Genomic DNA, 18,163 nt, shown 5'->3' with positions numbered 1-18,163 from the left:
ACGCAAGAGCAACGCATGTCCATGCGCCCCCCATGTTAAATATAGGGGTGCATGACGCATGCGTTGCCGCCGCTGCCCCCGGCGCAACGCTAATGTGACGGGACGGACACCTGCCATGTTCCTTTAGGTATAAAGCCAGCAAAATGGGTTTATGCTAAAGAAAACTCTCTATGCTCTTTGGGACCTCCAGCATTGAGAGAAAATTATGACTCCATGATTTAATTAGACATGTTGTAATGTCTCATTTGTGCCATTTAGAGGCGCTGTAAGAAAAGTAATCCATTACGTTAAGGTTCATAATGGCTGACAACCGTCCTTGGGGCCCCAGGATTAATCGGTCTATATCAATTATATCATTACAATAGACTTCCATGGCACGGAGCTGGAATACCGGACCTTCCTTCGCTATTTTGCTCTGTTTTTCTAGGAGGAAGCAGCCATATTGTAATATTTTACAATTTATTTATTTTATTTTTTTTGGAGGGGGAATTTTAGTTTGCTGCCAAGAATATCAGCCCACTTCTTCTTTTTTTTTTTTTTTAATTCTAGCTCTGCTCTTTTCTATGAAACCACTCCAAATCCTTCCGTTGAATTTCCCAGCACTTGAAGTAGGAATTTCTATTGATAAAAGGCGTCTGGCCGGCCCGAGGTACTGAACACGCGTCCAAGTTGTCGCTCTTGTCGTTTGACTAGACATGAAATATATATCGGGTTATTTTTAAATGCTTAGAAAGTCATTAATTTTATAGCTAGAAGCGTCCGCAGCGCCACGACCTTGTTTACCCAGACCGGCAATTCCCTGGCTTCTAGTTTCAGTCCGTATGACGTATGGAGAAACCCTTCTAGTAGACCTCTGGCAGCTGGAGTTGGCTAGTCACAGGACACCAAAGGTGACCCACTGGCAAGAAGCGGGCTCTCCTAATACTGGTTTTTATACAGGGCCTGTGATTTAGATTAAAGGGGTTGTCCACTACTCGGACAACATCTTCCTAAACGAGCCTATACTCTTCTTCCGTGCTGGCTCCGTTCCCACGGTGTCGGCACTCGCTGTCCTGGGGCTGACTCGCGGTGTTGTGACACGTGATGCCCGGCGCCCAATCAGCGCTGGCGTCACTGGCCCCGCCTTCGGACAAACGGAACATGAAGAGGAAGTCCGGGATCCGCTGCAGCCCTGACTTCCTCTTCATGTTCCGTTCCTATGAAGGCGGGGCCAGTGACGCCAGCGCTGATTGGGCGCCGGGCCTCACGTGTCACAACACCGCGTCACAGCCCCACGATTGCGAGTGCTGACACGAGAGGGGAATATAGGCTTTTTTATTTTATTTTTTAGAATTTTTATTTTAATTAACAAAGGCTATCTTTTAATATTATACACTGGGGTTCTTTTCTGTGAATTTTGGTTTAATTTTGTACTCCAAAGACAATTTTTCTTTGCTGTGATTTATTGCATGGGGAATGAGAAGGGGTTGTCCTAATAGTGGACAACCCCTGTAAGTAATACTGCTACCTAGTCTTTACAACGGTACCGTAAAGTGGATGTGTGGTATGACTATTTTTAAATAATTTTAGTTTTTTTTTAAATCTAGATGAAGACAATGTATTATTATTTACATCCAGATTGCAAAGAGAAAATAATTTAATTAATAATTTTTATTATTTTTTTCTACATGGAAAAACGGTAGTAATAACCAACTTTTTCCAGCTAATGTATAAATCCTATTTGCTGAATTGTGAATCTTTTTTTTCCCCTATGTGGTGCATTAACATGGGACTGTGTATATATTCTATATCGGCGTTCTCGTTCAAGGTCCTCCATCGGCTGAGCCGCCCCAGGTAAGGAACGTGATACAAGACGACCTTGGAAATGCATCAGATTTCCCTGAATCAGCGGTAAATTCATGCTGTGCGCAGCTTGAAATAAAAGCATCAGTTCTCCTCCCCTATAAAGCGCTTTACCCCAAAAATGCATTAAAAAGCGAATTTCCTTCTGCACTAAAGACCTTGTGTCGGATTTCATTGATGTGAATTACCAAAGTCTTGTTGGAAATTGTTGCTTCTATCGGATACTACGCGCCATTAATAAATAGTATTTTGTTTGGGTTAATGAGGAAAAAAATATGTAACATCTTGGCTATTCCTGCTCCAGACTTCTCCTACCTTCTGTTTCCTGGACAGGAAGCTGAAGACTGTGTGTGTCCTCCATACCGCCCCCTGCGATTGTTGTATTTGTCTGTCGCCCTTCTGGTCCTTTTTTTTTTTTTTCCTTTGTCAGGTCTTCATTACTCTCAATGCCAGTCAAAAAATCCATTTCTCTTGTATAGAAAGATGGCTGATCATGACGTAGTGCAGGATACTCCTTTTTAATACCAAGTGTCCACTTACCTGGGTCTGCAATCACGTGAAGGTGTGAACTGAAGACCAGTCGGAAAACTGTTGTCTTGGTCATGTTTTTCAGACTTTGCAGAACCATTTACAGGAAGACTAGGCAGCAAAATTAATTTTAGATCTGTGGACTGAATGCGCACCCTAGACCGAGACCCTTGGACTGAATGCTCCCCCAAGACCCAGACCCTTGGACTGAATGCTTGCCCTAGACCCAGACCTTGGGACTGAATGCTCCCCCAAGACCCAGACCCTTGGACTGAATGCACGCACTAGACCCAGACCTTGGGACTGAATGCTCCCCCAAGACCCAGACCCTTGGACTGAATGCGCGCACTAGACCCAGACCTTGGGTCTGAATGCGCGCCCTAGACCCAGACCTTGGGACTGAATGCTCCCCCAAGACCCAGACCCTTGGACTGAATGCTTGCCCTAGACCCAGACCTTGGGACTGAATGCTCCCCCAAGACCCAGACCCTTGGACTGAATGCGCGCACTAGACCCAGACCTTGGGACTGAATGCGCGCCCTAGACCCAGACCTTGGGACTGAATGCTCCCCCAAGACCCAGACCCTTGGACTGAATGCGCGCACTAGACCCAGACCTTGGGTCTGAATGCGCGCCCTAGACCCAGACCTTGGGACTGAATGCTCCCCCAAGACCCAGACCCTTGGACTGAATGCGCGCACTAGACCCAGACCTTGGGACTGAATGCTCCCCCAAGACCCAGACCCTTGGACTGAATGCGCGCACTAGACCCAGACCTTGGGACTGAATGCTCCCCCAAGACCCAGACCCGTGGAATGAATGCGCGCCCTAAACCCAGACCATTGGACTGAACGCGTGCCCTAGACCCAGACCCTTGGAATGAATGCGCACCCTAGACCCAGACCCTTGGAATAAGTGCGCTCCCTAGACTCAGAAACTTAGAATGACGATCAAAGCGTTTCTTTGGTTTTTGTTTTTCCAAATCTGCAGCACGTCAATTCTTTCAGTGTTTTTCACCCATTCAAATGAATGGGAATAAACTGTAAGATATTAAAAAAACAAACAAACAAAAAAAAAACCCTTCCACACCCCCGTAATATACACAGCATTTTTTCTGCAAACTGTTTTTTTTGTTGCAGAAAACCCAATGTAGCCGTTTTATTGTAAATGATACGGTTTTGGTAGCATCTTTGAAAAAGGGATTTACTAGAGAAATCAAATATGTTCAGTACTGAACGTCTGCAAAGCTGTGAGATCTGCAGACTGGATCTTCTCTAGATTTTCCAAACGACGGCACTGGGATATTTTTTTTTTTTTTTTTGCAGGACGTAAAATGTAGATCTTATTTATTTCTACATATTTAAAAAAAATGTTTGGTCAACTCTTCCTAAAGAAATGATTTGGGACTAGAAAAGAATGTAGCAGATTGTATTGTTCTGATCTATGAGAGAGTGAGCAGCAGCAACATCGGGCACAACCTGTCCACAAGAGGGGCGATGATTGGGTGGATAATGCCGTTCTAAGTGAAAGAAACGTAAGAGGATGAAAACTTTTTTTATTTTTTTATTTTTTTTTTTAACCCTACAATCACCTGGGTTGGAAATATCTTGTTTTATCCAAGTACTACATAGTCCATCATTCCTACATAGTGTCCCAAACAAGAGACCCTTTTATGATGTTCGTATACCCTCAAAAATTAGCATTGAATAAAATAAAGGCCGATGTCCCTGGTATATTTTACACAAAAATAAATTACTCATTGGAGATTCGGGGATAACATGAGAGCAAAACTGTCCACTTCGACCAGGTGATGGGTCCTCTCTAAGGCAGCCCGTGATCATTGACTTGAATCTTGGCTATATAGGGGCTTTGAATGGGCAATAATGGCACATTTCCAGGGGCCAATAATCTATTAAAAAAAAAAAAAAAAAAACAATCAAAAAGGAGGAAACACTGCATCTGGTGATGTCCATGAGTTCAAGACTCCAGGCAGTCATTGCCAACAAAGGGTTTTCAACCAAGTACTAAAAATGAACATTTTATTTAAAATTATTGAATCTGTCCAATTAATTTTGGTCCCTTTTAAAAACAGGGTGGCACATGTTAAGGAGCTGAAACTCCTAAACCCTTCATCCAATTTTAATGTGGATACCCTCAAATGAAAACTGAAAGTCTGAACTTCAACTGCATCTGAATTGTTTTGTTTAAAAAATTCATTGTGGTAATGTCTATAACCAAAATTAGAAAAATGCTGTCTCTGTCCAAATATATATGGTCCTAACTGTATATCTATCATATCCACACACAGTATATTTTATTTAATATATTCATTTTTTATTTTTTTTTCTTTGTATTTACTATTAGAAGTTATTATGAGTATTGGTGCTTGGGAGGCATAAATGAATTGTGGTTTTTAATAAATCAAAGTTAAATGCAATCATGCAAGCAACATAAAAAAAAGTGTATGTATATGTATAATTAATATTTTATAAGATTACTCTTGGAAATTAAGAGTAATATTAAAGTATGTATTTTGCAATTAGGTCGCAATGAGCCCTTAAAGAAAGAGCGTCCAAGATGGAAGAGCGACTACCCGATGACTGATGGCCAGCTGCGCAGTAAGCGGGACGAGTTCTGGGACACCGCGCCGGCATTCGAAGGGAGAAAGGAAATCTGGGACGCCCTGAAGGCTGCAGCCTATGCGGTGGAAGCCAACGATCATGAACTGGCACAGGCTATTGTGGATGGAGCAAGTATTACTTTACCTCATGGTAAGTTTATATATTTGTTAAAGCTCAATCTCTTATTGTGCAGGCTAGGAAATAAGAACTATATTTTACTTTTTTCTTAAAATGAAAGGCTTTTTTACTTTTCTGTACATGTGCCAATCGACGATGTGAGAAGTCGATCACAGTATGTGGATGGATGCTTGTTAATTCAGGCGCTTGGTCCTTATGTTTTGCAAGTTGTTGGTAGCACATTCCCGTTTACGAGAGGCTGTGTGCTGTGATGGCAAAAAAAATTTTTTATTTTTATTTTTTTATGGCCACCTGAGAAATGCAATTGGCTAACAAACATACTGGCCTGTTTAAGTGTGGCAGCAATGATGGGGAACTGCATGATCCTTACATTTGTCCAATTAACAACCAATGTAAAAAGGTCTTCAGACACTGAGCGACTTCTTGACAACTTATTAGTAAATACCCCCATTGTTCCTTTTGTGTAATGTGTCCTCCATCCTCACGACACAGGACCTGACCCAATACTATGGATAAAATGACTACTATGGATGGATGCGGAGACCAGGCTGGGGTCCCTCCAATGATGTTTCTAAAAGAAGTTTGGTAACTGCTGGTCTCTGCTATAACGCGAGCAGGTTGAGGCTGGTCTCTGCTATACCGGGAGCTGGTTGAGGTTGGTCTCTGCTATACCGGGAGCTGGTTGAAGCTGGTCTCTGCTATAACGGGAGCAGGTTGAGGCTGGTCTCTGCTATAATGGGAGCAGGTTGAGGCTGGTCTCTGCTGTAACGGGAGCAGGTTGAGGCAGGTCTCTGCTGTAACGGGAGCAGGTTGAGGCTGGTCTCTGCTGTAACGGGAGCAGGTTGAGGCAGGTCTCTGCTGTAACGGGAGCAGGTTGAGGCTGGTCTCTGCTATGACGGGAGAAGGTTGAGGCAGGTCTCTGCTGTAACGGGAGCAGGTTGAGGCTGGTCTCTGCTGTAACGGGAGCAGGTTGAGGCTGGTCTCTGCTGTAACGGGAGCAGGTTGAGGCTGGTCTCTGCTATGACGGGAGCAGGTTGAGGCTGGTCTCTGCTATAACGGGAGCTGGTTGAGGCTGGTCTCTGCTATAATGGGAGCAGGTTGAGGCTGGTCTCTGCTGTAACGGGAGCAGGTTGAGGCTGGTCTCTGCTGTAACGGGAGCAGGTTGAGGCTGGTCTCTGCTATGACGGGAGCAGGTTGAGGCTGGTCTCTGCTATGACGGGAGCAGGTTGAGGCTGGTCTCTGCTGTAACGGGAGCTGGTTGAAGCTGGTCTCTGCTATGACGGGAGCTGGTTAAGGCTGGTCTCTGCTATGACGGGAGCAGGTTGAGGCAGGTCTCTGCTGTAACGGGAGCAGGTTGAGGCTGGTCTCTGCTATGACGGGAGAAGGTTGAGGCAGGTCTCTGCTGTAACAGGAGCTGGTTGAGGCTGGTCTCTGCTATAGCGCGAGCAGGTTGAGGCTGGTCTCTGCTATAATGGGAGCTGGTTGAGGCTGGTCTCTGCTATAATGGGAGCTGGTTGAGGCTGGTCTCTGCTATAACGGGAGCAGGTTGAGGCTGGTCTCTGCTATAACGGGAGCAGGTTGAGGCTGGTCTCTGCTGTAACGGGAGCAGGTTGAGGCTGGTCTCTGCTGTAACGGGAGCAGGTTGAGGCTGGTCTCTGCTATGACGGGAGCAGGTTGAGGCTGGTCTCTGCTGTAACGGGAGCTGGTTGAAGCTGGTCTCTGCTATGACGGGAGCTGGTTAAGGCTGGTCTCTGCTGTAACGGGAGCAGGTTGAGGCTGGTCTCTGCTGTAACGGGAGCAGGTTGAGGCTGGTCTCTGCTATGACGGGAGAAGGTTGAGGCAGGTCTCTGCTGTAACAGGAGCTGGTTGAGGCTGGTCTCTGCTATAGCGCGAGCAGGTTGAGGCTGGTCTCTGCTATAATGGGAGCTGGTTGAGGCTGGTCTCTGCTATAATGGGAGCTGGTTGAGGCTGGTCTCTGCTATAATGGGAGCAGGTTGAGGCTGGTCTCTGCTATGACGGGAGCTGGTTAAGGCTGGTCTCTGCTATGACGGGAGCAGGTTGAGGCTGGTCTCTGCTATGACGGGAGCAGGTTGAGGCAGGTCTCTGCTGTAACGGGAGCAGGTTGAGGCTGGTCTCTGCTGTAACGGGAGCAGGTTGAGGCTGGTCTCTGCTGTAACGGGAGCAGGTTGAGGCTGGTCTCTGCTATGACGGGAGAAGGTTGAGGCTGGTCTCTGCTATAACGGGAGCAGGTTGAGGCTGGTCTCTGCTATAACGGGAGCTGGTTGAGGCTGGTCTCTGCTATAATGGGAGCAGGTTGAGGCTGGTCTCTGCTGTAACGGGAGCAGGTTGAGGCTGGTCTCTGCTGTAACGGGAGCAGGTTGAGGCTGGTCTCTGCTGTAACGGGAGCAGGTTGAGGCTGGTCTCTGCTGTAACGGGAGCAGGTTGAGGCTGGTCTCTGCTGTAACGGGAGCAGGTTGAGGCTGGTCTCTGCTGTAACGGGAGCAGGTTGAGGCTGGTCTCTGCTGTAACGGGAGCAGGTTGAGGCTGGTCTCTGCTGTAACGGGAGCAGGTTGAGGCTGGTCTCTGCTGTAACGGGAGCAGGTTGAGGCTGGTCTCTGCTGTAACGGGAGCAGGTTGAGGCTGGTCTCTGCTGTAACGGGAGCAGGTTGAGGCTGGTCTCTGCTGTAACGGGAGCAGGTTGAGGCTGGTCTCTGCTGTAACGGGAGCAGGTTGAGGCTGGTCTCTGCTGTAACGGGAGCAGGTTGAGGCTGGTCTCTGCTGTAACGGGAGCAGGTTGAGGCTGGTCTCTGCTGTAACGGGAGCAGGTTGAGGCTGGTCTCTGCTGTAACGGGAGCAGGTTGAGGCAGGTCTCTGCTGTAACGGGAGCAGGTTGAGGCTGGTCTCTGCTGTAACGGGAGCAGGTTGAGGCTGGTCTCTGCTGTAACGGGAGCAGGTTGAGGCTGGTCTCTGCTGTAACGGGAGCAGGTTGAGGCTGGTCTCTGCTGTAACGGGAGCAGGTTGAGGCTGGTCTCTGCTGTAACGGGAGCAGGTTGAGGCTGGTCTCTGCTGTAACGGGAGCAGGTTGAGGCTGGTCTCTGCTGTAACGGGAGCAGGTTGAGGCTGGTCTCTGCTGTAACGGGAGCAGGTTGAGGCTGGTCTCTGCTGTAACGGGAGCAGGTTGAGGCTGGTCTCTGCTATGACGGGAGAAGGTTGAGGCTGGTCTCTGCTATAACGGGAGCAGGTTGAGGCTGGTCTCTGCTATAATGGGAGCAGCGACATAACTCTCACCTACATTCATCTGCTCTGCCTTTTTAAATATTCAGGAACACCCAGAATAAATATCTTACAAATGTCCATAAAACTATTCATGCTCTTTTGTTGTTGTTTTTTTCTCTGGTTTCCTGAACATCAATAGAATAGGAGTTTTCACTTTTGGACAATCTCTAACATTCCATGTTATGACCTGATAGGAATACCTTGTGATGTCTCAAACCCCAAGCCTCTCCGCCCTTATGTTATTTGTCACGTAGCTGTATTTTTTATCAGCGTGTCTGAAAAGTACATCAAGCAAAGGAATTAACTCTTAATAGTTTCAGATAAAATTGCTCTTCGTGGTGCTCTGAACCTGCTTGATTTTTTTTGGTCCCATTACAAGTAATTAACCATAAGGCTGCATATGGGGAAGAACTTGAGGGCTCCTCATCATTTTTTGTTCCCAGAATGGCCTATTCGAATCCTTCCCAGTCTTTTTTTTTTTTTCGTTCAGCCTCTAGATTGTACACCGACCATATAAGTTGTACTAACTTCTGAACTCTGGAACCTCTCTTATTAGGAAAACTGATGTCCCCTGATGAATTTTTAGGTGCTGTATTCCACTTGGAAGAGGTAGCAATACACATCTAAGGTTGGCCATATCTACCAGATAGATATACGGTGAAATCTCCAATTTTGGCAGGACATACCAACCATGTAATTAGTATGGGTCCCTTCCCAGATTACAGATGTGGGGGTGGATGGGGGGAAAAAGGATGGTCAAGAATTGCTGGCTCCTAGCCTTCAGTCATCAGCTCATACAAATATGTGATCAGGCCAGGTGAGTATCCTAAAGGTGGGAAAATAGTTGCTACAAAATTGTTGACTTCAAGGCCTTTGTAAACCTTGGGGCTCATACTCGTTTGTGAGAAAAACGGACTAGTGCAATCCTATTTAAAAAAAAAAAAAAAAAACTACCGGTAATTGCAATCAGACAAATGTTATTCATTGGGTTACACCTCATCTGCGTTTTTTTTTTTTTTCTCAGCTGAAATCTGACTGAGACAAAAATTGCAGCATGCTGCAATTTTTCTCGTATCTCGGCCGAGACTCGCCAATGCAAGCCTATGGGTGTGAGAAAAAAATCGCACATCACTCGGACCATGCGAGTGCTGTCTGATTTTTAATTTAAAATCAGAGTGACAGGTTAGAATACAGTGGAGATTATATATATATATATATATATATATATATATATATATATATATATATATATATATATATATATATATATATATATATATATATATATATATATATATATATATATATATATATATATATTCTAAATCTATAATATAATGCTGGGAGCATCACTCTGTCCGAAGCCTTTATAGACTGCGCAGGCGCAAGCGCCGGCGCAGTCTGGGCCTCACAGAGTGACGCTCTCGGGAGATCGCGGTGTGCGTTCACACTGAACGCATACCGTGATCTCCAACAGAGAAGCAGGGACCGCCAGGAGGGTGAGTATCGGCCATATTCACCTGTCCTGCGTTCCACCGCTGAGCGCCGCCATCTTCCCGGTCTTCGGCCTGTGACCTTCAGTTCAGAGGGCGCGATGACGCGCTTAATGCGCGCCGGCGCCACCCTCTGACTGGACAGTCACAGCCAGGAGACCGGGAAGATGGCAGCGCCCAGCGGTGGAACCGGACAGACAGGTGAGTATAGTAAGTGCTGGGGGGCCTGAGCTGGCGGCGATACCGGCACCTGACCCCCACAGCGCGCCGGTGTCCCCGCCTGCTCAGGCCCTCCAGCACTCGGCGCCGAGCGGGTCAGAGGCAGTATGGGGACGCAGGATGGAGCAGCACATAAGGATGGGGACGCAGGATGGAGCAGCACATAAGGATGGGGACGCAGGATGGAGCAGCACATAAGGATGGGGACGCAGGATGGAGCAGCACATAAGGATGGGGACGCAGGATGGAGCAGCGCATGACAGGATGGGGACGCAGGATGGTGGAGCAGCACATGACAGGATGGGGACGCAGGATGGAGCAGCACATGACAGGATGGGGACGCAGGATGGGAGCAGCGCATCACAGGATGGGAGCAGCGCATGACAGGATGGGGACGCAGGATGGGAGCAGCGCATGACAGGATGGGGACGCAGGATGGGAGCAGCGCATGACAGGATGGGGACGCAGGATGGAGCAGCGCATGACAGGATGGGGACGCAGGATGGAGCAGCGCATGACAGGATGGGGACGCAGGATGGAGCAGCGCATGACAGGATGGGGACGCAGGATGGAGCAGCGCATGACAGGATGGGGACGCAGGATGGGAGCAGCGCATCACAGGATGGGAGCAGCGCATCACAGGATGGGGACGCAGGATGGGAGCAGCGCATGACAGGATGGGGACTGTTGTGAATTCTGTGGTCAAGCTCCCTCCTGTGGTCATGAGTGGTACTTCGGCTGGTTCTGTCTATGAGCTTCCTCTGGTGGATCTGAGTGGGGCTGCGGCTTCTGAGTTTCCTTTCTCAGGTGACGAGGTTAAGTCGTTAGGTGCTGCTCTACTTAACTCCACCTAGTTGTTTGTTCCTGGCCTCCAGTCAATGTTCCAGTATTGGCCTTGCTATCTCCTGGATCGTTCCTGTGGCCTGTCTGCCTTGCATGAGCTAAGTTTTGCTTATGTTACTTTTGTTTCCTATATTTTCTGTCCAGCTTGCTATATTGGTTTTTCTTGCTTGCTGGAAGCTCTGAGACACAGAGGGAGCACCTCCGTACCGTTAGTCGGTGCGGAGGGTCTTTTTGCCCCCTCTGCGTGGTTATTTGTAGGTTTTTGTGCTGACCGCAAAGCTATCTTTCCTATCCTCGGTCTATTCAGTAAGTCGGGCCTCACTTTGCTAAATCTATTTCATCTCTGTGTTTGTATTTTCATCTTACTCACAGTCATTATATGTGGGGGGCTTCCTTTTCCTTTGGGGAATTTCTCTGAGGCAAGGTAGGCTTATTTTTCTATCTTCAGGGCTAGATAGTTTCTCAGGCTGTGAAGAGGCGCCTAGGTTCTGGTCAGGAGCGCTCCACGGCTACCTTTAGTGTGGTATGATAGGATCAGGGATTGCGGTCAGCAGAGTTCCCACGTCTCAGAGCTCGTCCTATTTAGTAACTAAACAGGTCACTTGTGTGCTCTTAACCACTAGGTCCATTGTGGTTCTGAATCACCTGTTCATAACAGGGGACGCAGGATGGTGGAGCAGCACATGACCGGATGGGGACGCAGGATGGAGCAGCACATGACAGGATGGGGACGCAGGATGGAGCAGCACATGACCGGATGGGGACGCAGGATGGAGCAGCACATGACAGGATGGGGACGCAGGATGGAGCAGCGCATGACAGGATGGGGACGCAGGATGGTGGAGCAGCGCATGACAGGATGGGGACGCAGGATGGAGCAGCACATGACAGGATGGGGACGCAGGATGGGAGCAGCGCATGACAGGATGGGGACGCAGGATGGGAGCAGCGCATGACAGGATGGGGACGCAGGATGGGAGCAGCGCATGACAGGATGGGGACGCAGGATGGGAGCAGCGCATGACAGGCTGGGGACGCAGGATGGAGCAGCGCATGACAGGCTGGGGACGCAGGATGGAGCAGCGCATGACAGGATGGGGACGCAGGATGGAGCAGCACATGACAGGATGGAACCCGGGCGTAGAACGGGTTCAATAGCTAGTACATATATATATATATATATATATATATATATATATATATATATATATATATATATATATATATATATATATATATATATATATATATATATATATATATACACACACAGTGTACAGCTTACTGTACATGTATTTAATAAAAGATGATTTTTCTGAAAAAAAATAAAAATGGTGTGGGCTCACACGTAATTTTTGTAACCAGCAGAGGGAAAGCCAACGACTGTGTATAGCTTGGGAAGGGTGTAATACCCATGGAGCTTCCCAGGCTATTAATATCAGCTCACAGCTGTATATTTAGCCTTTACTGGCTATTAAAATGAAGGACCCTAAAAAAAATGTCATAGGGTCCCCCTATAATTAATAACCAGCAAAGGTTATGTAGACTGCTGCGGGCTGATATTAACAGCCTAGTAAGGGGCCATGGAGACTACCTCCCCGCTGGCTAAAAACATCAAGAATATTTCCTTTGAAAATGATGTATAAATGACATAGAGAATTGCTCTATGTAAAAGCTCATGTTAAACTCGCATTGCAATCGGATGTAAATCAGATGCTAGGTGTGAAAAATCGGATTGTACTGGCATGACACTCGTCTGGATATCGGAACATTTTTATTTTTCCCCACATATGGGTATGAGCCCTTCATCTGGACTTTGACTACATTTTTCAAATGTACCTGTTGAATAAAATTTAATAAGACCCCCTCCCCCAACCCTTCTGTTTCTATACTGTTGACCCCCATTTCGCCTTCTCAAGAATGCTTGAAGCTGAGATATAGGAAGTTTTTTTTTTTAGATTCTTTATACTATTTTATTTTATTACCACAGGTCCCAGTTAGTGATCACATTGATAGGGCACAGAAGCCACCAGTATGACACACACCAGTATAATGGGTTGGGGTCCAGCTCAAAATTTTTTCATTTGCGTCTGGGAACTTTTGACTTTATGCCTCTGGTGAAAACTAAATTCCAACTTCAAACCTGTTTTTGCAATTCTTGGCCCATTTTGCAGAAAAATACAAGAGTAGAAATGAGAGTAGAATTTCTCAATGTTAAAATAATTGTGGGAATTTCCCAAAATATTGCCCTAAAACCTTTCCAAACATCTACTTGTTTAGTCATGAAAGACTCCTTTCTTACTGGTGCAGATTCTGCTAGTTGTATATTTCTTGTGATGACTTGAGTAAAATGAAAAATACATATTTTCAACAATCCTCCACTTCATAGGGGTTGTTCTGGACCCCGCTCCACCCATGTGCATTAGCTCAGCACCGACATTGCAGCATTCGGGTGACAGGGGTGCACTGTTATACAAGACGCAACCCATATACAGGGGCAGAGCTGAGGTTTGTGAAAAACCCTAAATGTCTTGCCTTAATCTTTCACATATCAAGGCTTTGGCGTCATTCACATCTTTAACACTAGAAGTCCCAGAGAGGGGTCATTTAACATTTCTACCTTTTGGAGCTCGAAATTTCTGGGACTTCTAGTGTTAATGGGATGGGGTTGGCCACTGGATTTTTCCATCAAAACTGGGACTGTTGATTAGACTTCTGGAAACTGTACAAATTTGTGTCCCCCCAACCCCTTCCCCGGAGATTAACTTGATCATGCATCTCGTTGTCTGCCGGTAGTTGGCGGTCTTCATCTCTAAGACTTTTGCTTCTTACGAGAATGGGTTCAGATTCATGGCTGCTGCATTTTCAGTAATACCACAGTGCAGAGGTGTCAGCTCATATGCATGGCCCTATAATAATGAACTTACAGAAGACAACCATCTATAACCCCCCTTTAGACCACGTTTCTATCAAGGTATATGGAAAAATGTGCCTGCTATTAAGTAATGAAAAAGAACGCCAGACCCTGGTTCTAAAGAGACGTGAAGATCCTTCGTCGGGAACCCTTACCTATCAGACATGTTGGCATTTCATACCATGGAAATAGTTTTTTTTTTAATCCCTTTGTAATTTTTTTTAAATGACCAGTGTCACTTTATGTGGGGAATAACTCTGGCATGCCTCAATATATGTCAACGATTTTTTTTTTCGTGACACTTTGTACTTTATGATAGTGGAAAATTTATGTTGCTGTTTTCTGGATTTATTTCTAAAAATATCAACAATTTTTATTTATTTATTTTTTTACAAAAATTTTTTAAAATTAGCAATTTTCAGACTTTGAGTGATTATCCCTTTAATCCAGATGGTCATACCACACAAAAACATTAATAAATAACATTTCCCTCATGTCTGCTTTACATCAGCACCATTTGTAAAATGTTAATTTATTTTGTTAGCATTTTGGAAGGTTTAAAAATGTAGCAGTAATTTTTTGTTTTTTCAAGAAAACTTCCATAACTTTTATTATTTTTTTTTTACGGACATATTAAGTCTTGAAGTGACTTTGGGAGCACTATATATTGGAAAATCCCCAAAAGTGATACCATTTTAAAAACCGCATTCCCGGCGTACCACCAAAACAACTTTGACACTTTTTAAAGGGGTTGTCCAGTCTTGTGGTGGAAGTCTGCAGTCATTCTGTGACTGCAGACTTCTGAATCCTTACAGTACGCCACCGTGTGCCATCAGGATTCTCCTGTGTCACTGCCAAGACCAGGCAGTCAAGTCACCGAAAGTATATGATTTCCATACTTCCAGCCACATTCCGACTGAATGTGCTCAGACTTGCTCAATTCAGTTGTATGTAGCAAGGCCGAGTACATCTAGTCAACGTGTGACCACATGTAAACAAATGTCATACTTGCGGTTACGTGACCACCTGATCTCTGCAGTGACACCAAAGAATTCCGACGCCGTGTCGTTCCCACACTGTAAGGATTCAGAATTCTGCAGACTTTCATCACAAGACTGGACGACCCGTTTAAGACATCTGAAGGTGACATTTTGGTTTCCGGAACAAAGTCCTATAATCCTCCATGGATTGGACGTGTTCTTGCAGCACATCCCACCCATAATCAGTTGGATTGTGTTATTACCTTGATAATAAGACAATTGCCATTTTTCTGCTGAAAGAGACACTGCCATTAGGGAATAATGCTGCCATACTTGCCCTGCACAGTGTTTAGGTAGGTGGTACATGTCACACCAACATGAGTGCCAGGATCTATGGTTTCCTAGCATAACATTGCCCAGTGCATCCCACTTTCTCCACCTATTTTTCTTCTTCCAATTGTGCATTCTGGTGCTCTTTATTCCCTAGGTATGCAACGCAACTCTACCCATTAGAATTGGTCTTCTTAATCCAATACTCTAGGTTCCAGACTTTGCTTGTTTGCTTTTTGGCACTGTGTACATGAATACCGATGACTTTGTGGTATACGCTCTTCTCAAGAAAAAAAAAATAGTAATAAATAATTTCATCTTTTCAGGTTCTCTGACGGAATGTTACGATGAACTTGGAACACGATACCAGCTCCCGGTGTACTGCCTGGCTCCTCCTGTTAACCTCATCATGGAAAGAAGTGATGAAGATGGCACAGATGCCCCCGAACCAGCCCCTAACAATAGACGGGAATTCCAGCTCAAGGTCCGTCTTTCCACCGGTAAGGATGTTAAACTCAACGCAAGCATGACAGACACTATTGGCCAACTGAAGAAGCAACTACATTCCGTGGAGGGCATCGAACCTTGTTGGCAGCGATGGTTCTTTTCTGGAAAACTTCTTACGGACAGAATTAAACTACAGGAGACTAAAATTCAGAAGGACTTTGTCATACAAGTTATTGTAAACCAACCAGCGGAAATCCAGAACTGAATGAACACATTAAAGCCCGCAAAATCTGAATGTCTATTGAGATGCTGGGACTCTTGGAAGGCAATGAAAGGCTGGCTGCTAGGTCCTTCTCTCCTTTCTCGTTTTCCCTTTGTCACTTAAGATGGCCTCCTTGAGACACAATGGGAATCGGAAGCAGAAGTGACCCCCACAACTCCCCACCCATACCAAAATGCTGCACTATTTCTGTTTCTATGATTGCACATGAGATCCACCTCATACTAATAATGTTCTAAGCATGATTGTAACCATTGACCTATTTTCTGAAATGGCACAGAACGATTGGGTGGGTGTTTTAGTGTGTAGTAATTTGGATGGTCAGTATATCAGCAATACTGCAACAAAGATTTTAGCTTAAGTTCTTGATTTTATTCTATTTTGTACAAACACTTTCTTGCATTTACTCCATAAATTAGAAAAAATAAATCACCAGTAAAGCTAGTCTTGAACTGAATTCCGGAACCTTTGGACAGGGATGGTGCGTGCAGTTTTTGGAAAACTACAGCAATATTTTTCCAATCCTGTACAATCCCTTAAATTCTTGATTAAATGGGACAATTCTGGGTATTCATTGGTGATATTTTTTTATAATTTTATGGTGAAGTGCTATTTAAAATTGTTGGATTTTTTTTTTAATTATAGAACTGTGGTTGCCAAGGATTTACTGGGTTTTAATGTTGGGACAAACCAACCCATGTGATTTTTGCCACATGTCGACTCCTAAAATACCACTCCTAACACAGATGTGTACAACCAGTTTACAAGAATTTTGGGACCCAGTCCATATTTAACAATATTTGTTTTTTTTGTTGCTTTTTTTTTCTAGTTTCTTTAAACCTTTTAGTTGTTATAATGTCGCCTGCCATCTTATGAGATTATGTCCATAGACGACGAATGTTTAAATGAACATGTTGTGCCTAATTAATAAAACTGGAATGTTTTGTATTTAATTAACTTGTACTGCTAAAATCACAATTTCCAAGCCCTGACATAAAGCACTGTGTGACTGATATCTTGCCAGGCATGTAAACATTCGCACTTCTCTTCGCATGAGGTCTGTACATCCATTAATGCTCGGCTCCAGGATATTTTCCCATAATTTAAAAATGGTGCAAATATAGTCTTAAGGTACCGTCACACTCAGCAACTTTCCAACGATCACGACCAGCAATACGACCTGGCCGTGATCGTTGGAAAGTCCTTGTGTGGTCGCTGGAGAGCTGTCACACAGACAGCTCTCCAGCGACCAACGATGCCGAAGTCCCCGGGTAACCAGGGTAAACATCGGGTTACTAAGCGCAGGGCCGCGCTTAGTAACCCGATGTTTTCCCTGGTTACCATTGTAAATGTAAAAAAAAAAAAACACATACTCACATTCCGGTGTCTGTCACGTCCCCCAGCGTCCGCTTCCCTGCACTCCTCCTGCATCCTGTGTAAGCGCCGGCCGTAAAGCAGAGCGGTGACGTCACCGCTGTGCTCTGCTTTACGGCCGGCCGGCGCTGACACAGGATGCAGGAGGAGTGCAGGGAAGCGGACGCCGGGTGTTGTGATAGGCAATTCAGAATCACAATGGACATGGAGGTCAGAGCACATACAGTGATCTGACAATAACCCAAAATAATAGAACGAGCTCTGAGACGTGGGAACTCTGCAGACCGCAATCCCTAATCCTATCAAACCACACTAAAGGTAGCCGTGGAGCGCTCCTGACCAGAACCTAGGCGCCTCGTCACAGCCTGAGAAACTAGCTAGTCCTGAAGATAGAAAAATAAGCCTACCTTGCCTCAGAGAAATTCCCCAAAGGAAAAGGCAGCCCCCCACATATGACTGTGAGTAAGATGAAAACACAAACATAGAGATGAAACAGATTTAGCAAAGTGAGGCCCGACTAGCTGAACAGAACGAGGATAGGGAAGATAACTTTGCGGTCAGCACAAAAACCTATAAATAACCACGCAGAGGGGACAAAAAAACCCTCCGCACCGACTAACGGTACGGAGGTGGTCCCTCTGCGTCTCAGAGCTTCCAGCAGGCGAGAAAAACCAATAAAGCAAGCTGGACTGAAAAATAGCAGCAAAATAACATAAGCAAAACTTAGCTTTGCAGAGCAGCAGGCCACAGGAATGATCCAGGGAAAAAAACAAGTCCAACACTGGAACATTGACAGGAAGCATGGATCAAAGCATTAGGTGGAGTTAAGTAGAGAAGCACCTAACGAGCTCACAAGATCAGCTGAGGGAGGAAACTCA

At 45.5% G+C, this 18,163-nt stretch overlaps 1 protein-coding gene across 2 annotated transcripts in view; it reads left to right on the top strand.

Moving 5' to 3' along the window:
- Positions 1-16,864, top strand: part of UBTD1 (ubiquitin domain containing 1) — a 61,280-nt gene extending 44,416 nt beyond the window's left edge. For both annotated transcript variants that reach the window (XM_069754031.1, XM_069754032.1), the window contains exons 2-3: positions 4,914-5,141; positions 15,511-16,864. In XM_069754031.1, coding sequence (XP_069610132.1) covers positions 4,914-5,141; positions 15,511-15,896 — 614 coding nt within the window. In that variant the 3' untranslated portion in view covers positions 15,897-16,864. The remainder of the gene's footprint in view (positions 1-4,913; positions 5,142-15,510) is intronic.
- The last annotated feature ends 1,299 nt before the right edge of the window (positions 16,865-18,163 follow it).

The sequence above is a fragment of the Ranitomeya imitator genome, chromosome 2 (genome assembly GCF_032444005.1).
Source record: "Ranitomeya imitator isolate aRanImi1 chromosome 2, aRanImi1.pri, whole genome shotgun sequence".
Taxonomy (NCBI): domain Eukaryota; kingdom Metazoa; phylum Chordata; class Amphibia; order Anura; family Dendrobatidae; genus Ranitomeya; species Ranitomeya imitator.
Note: the sequence above shows the minus strand (reverse complement) of the source record. Positions and strands in the feature narration are given on the sequence as shown.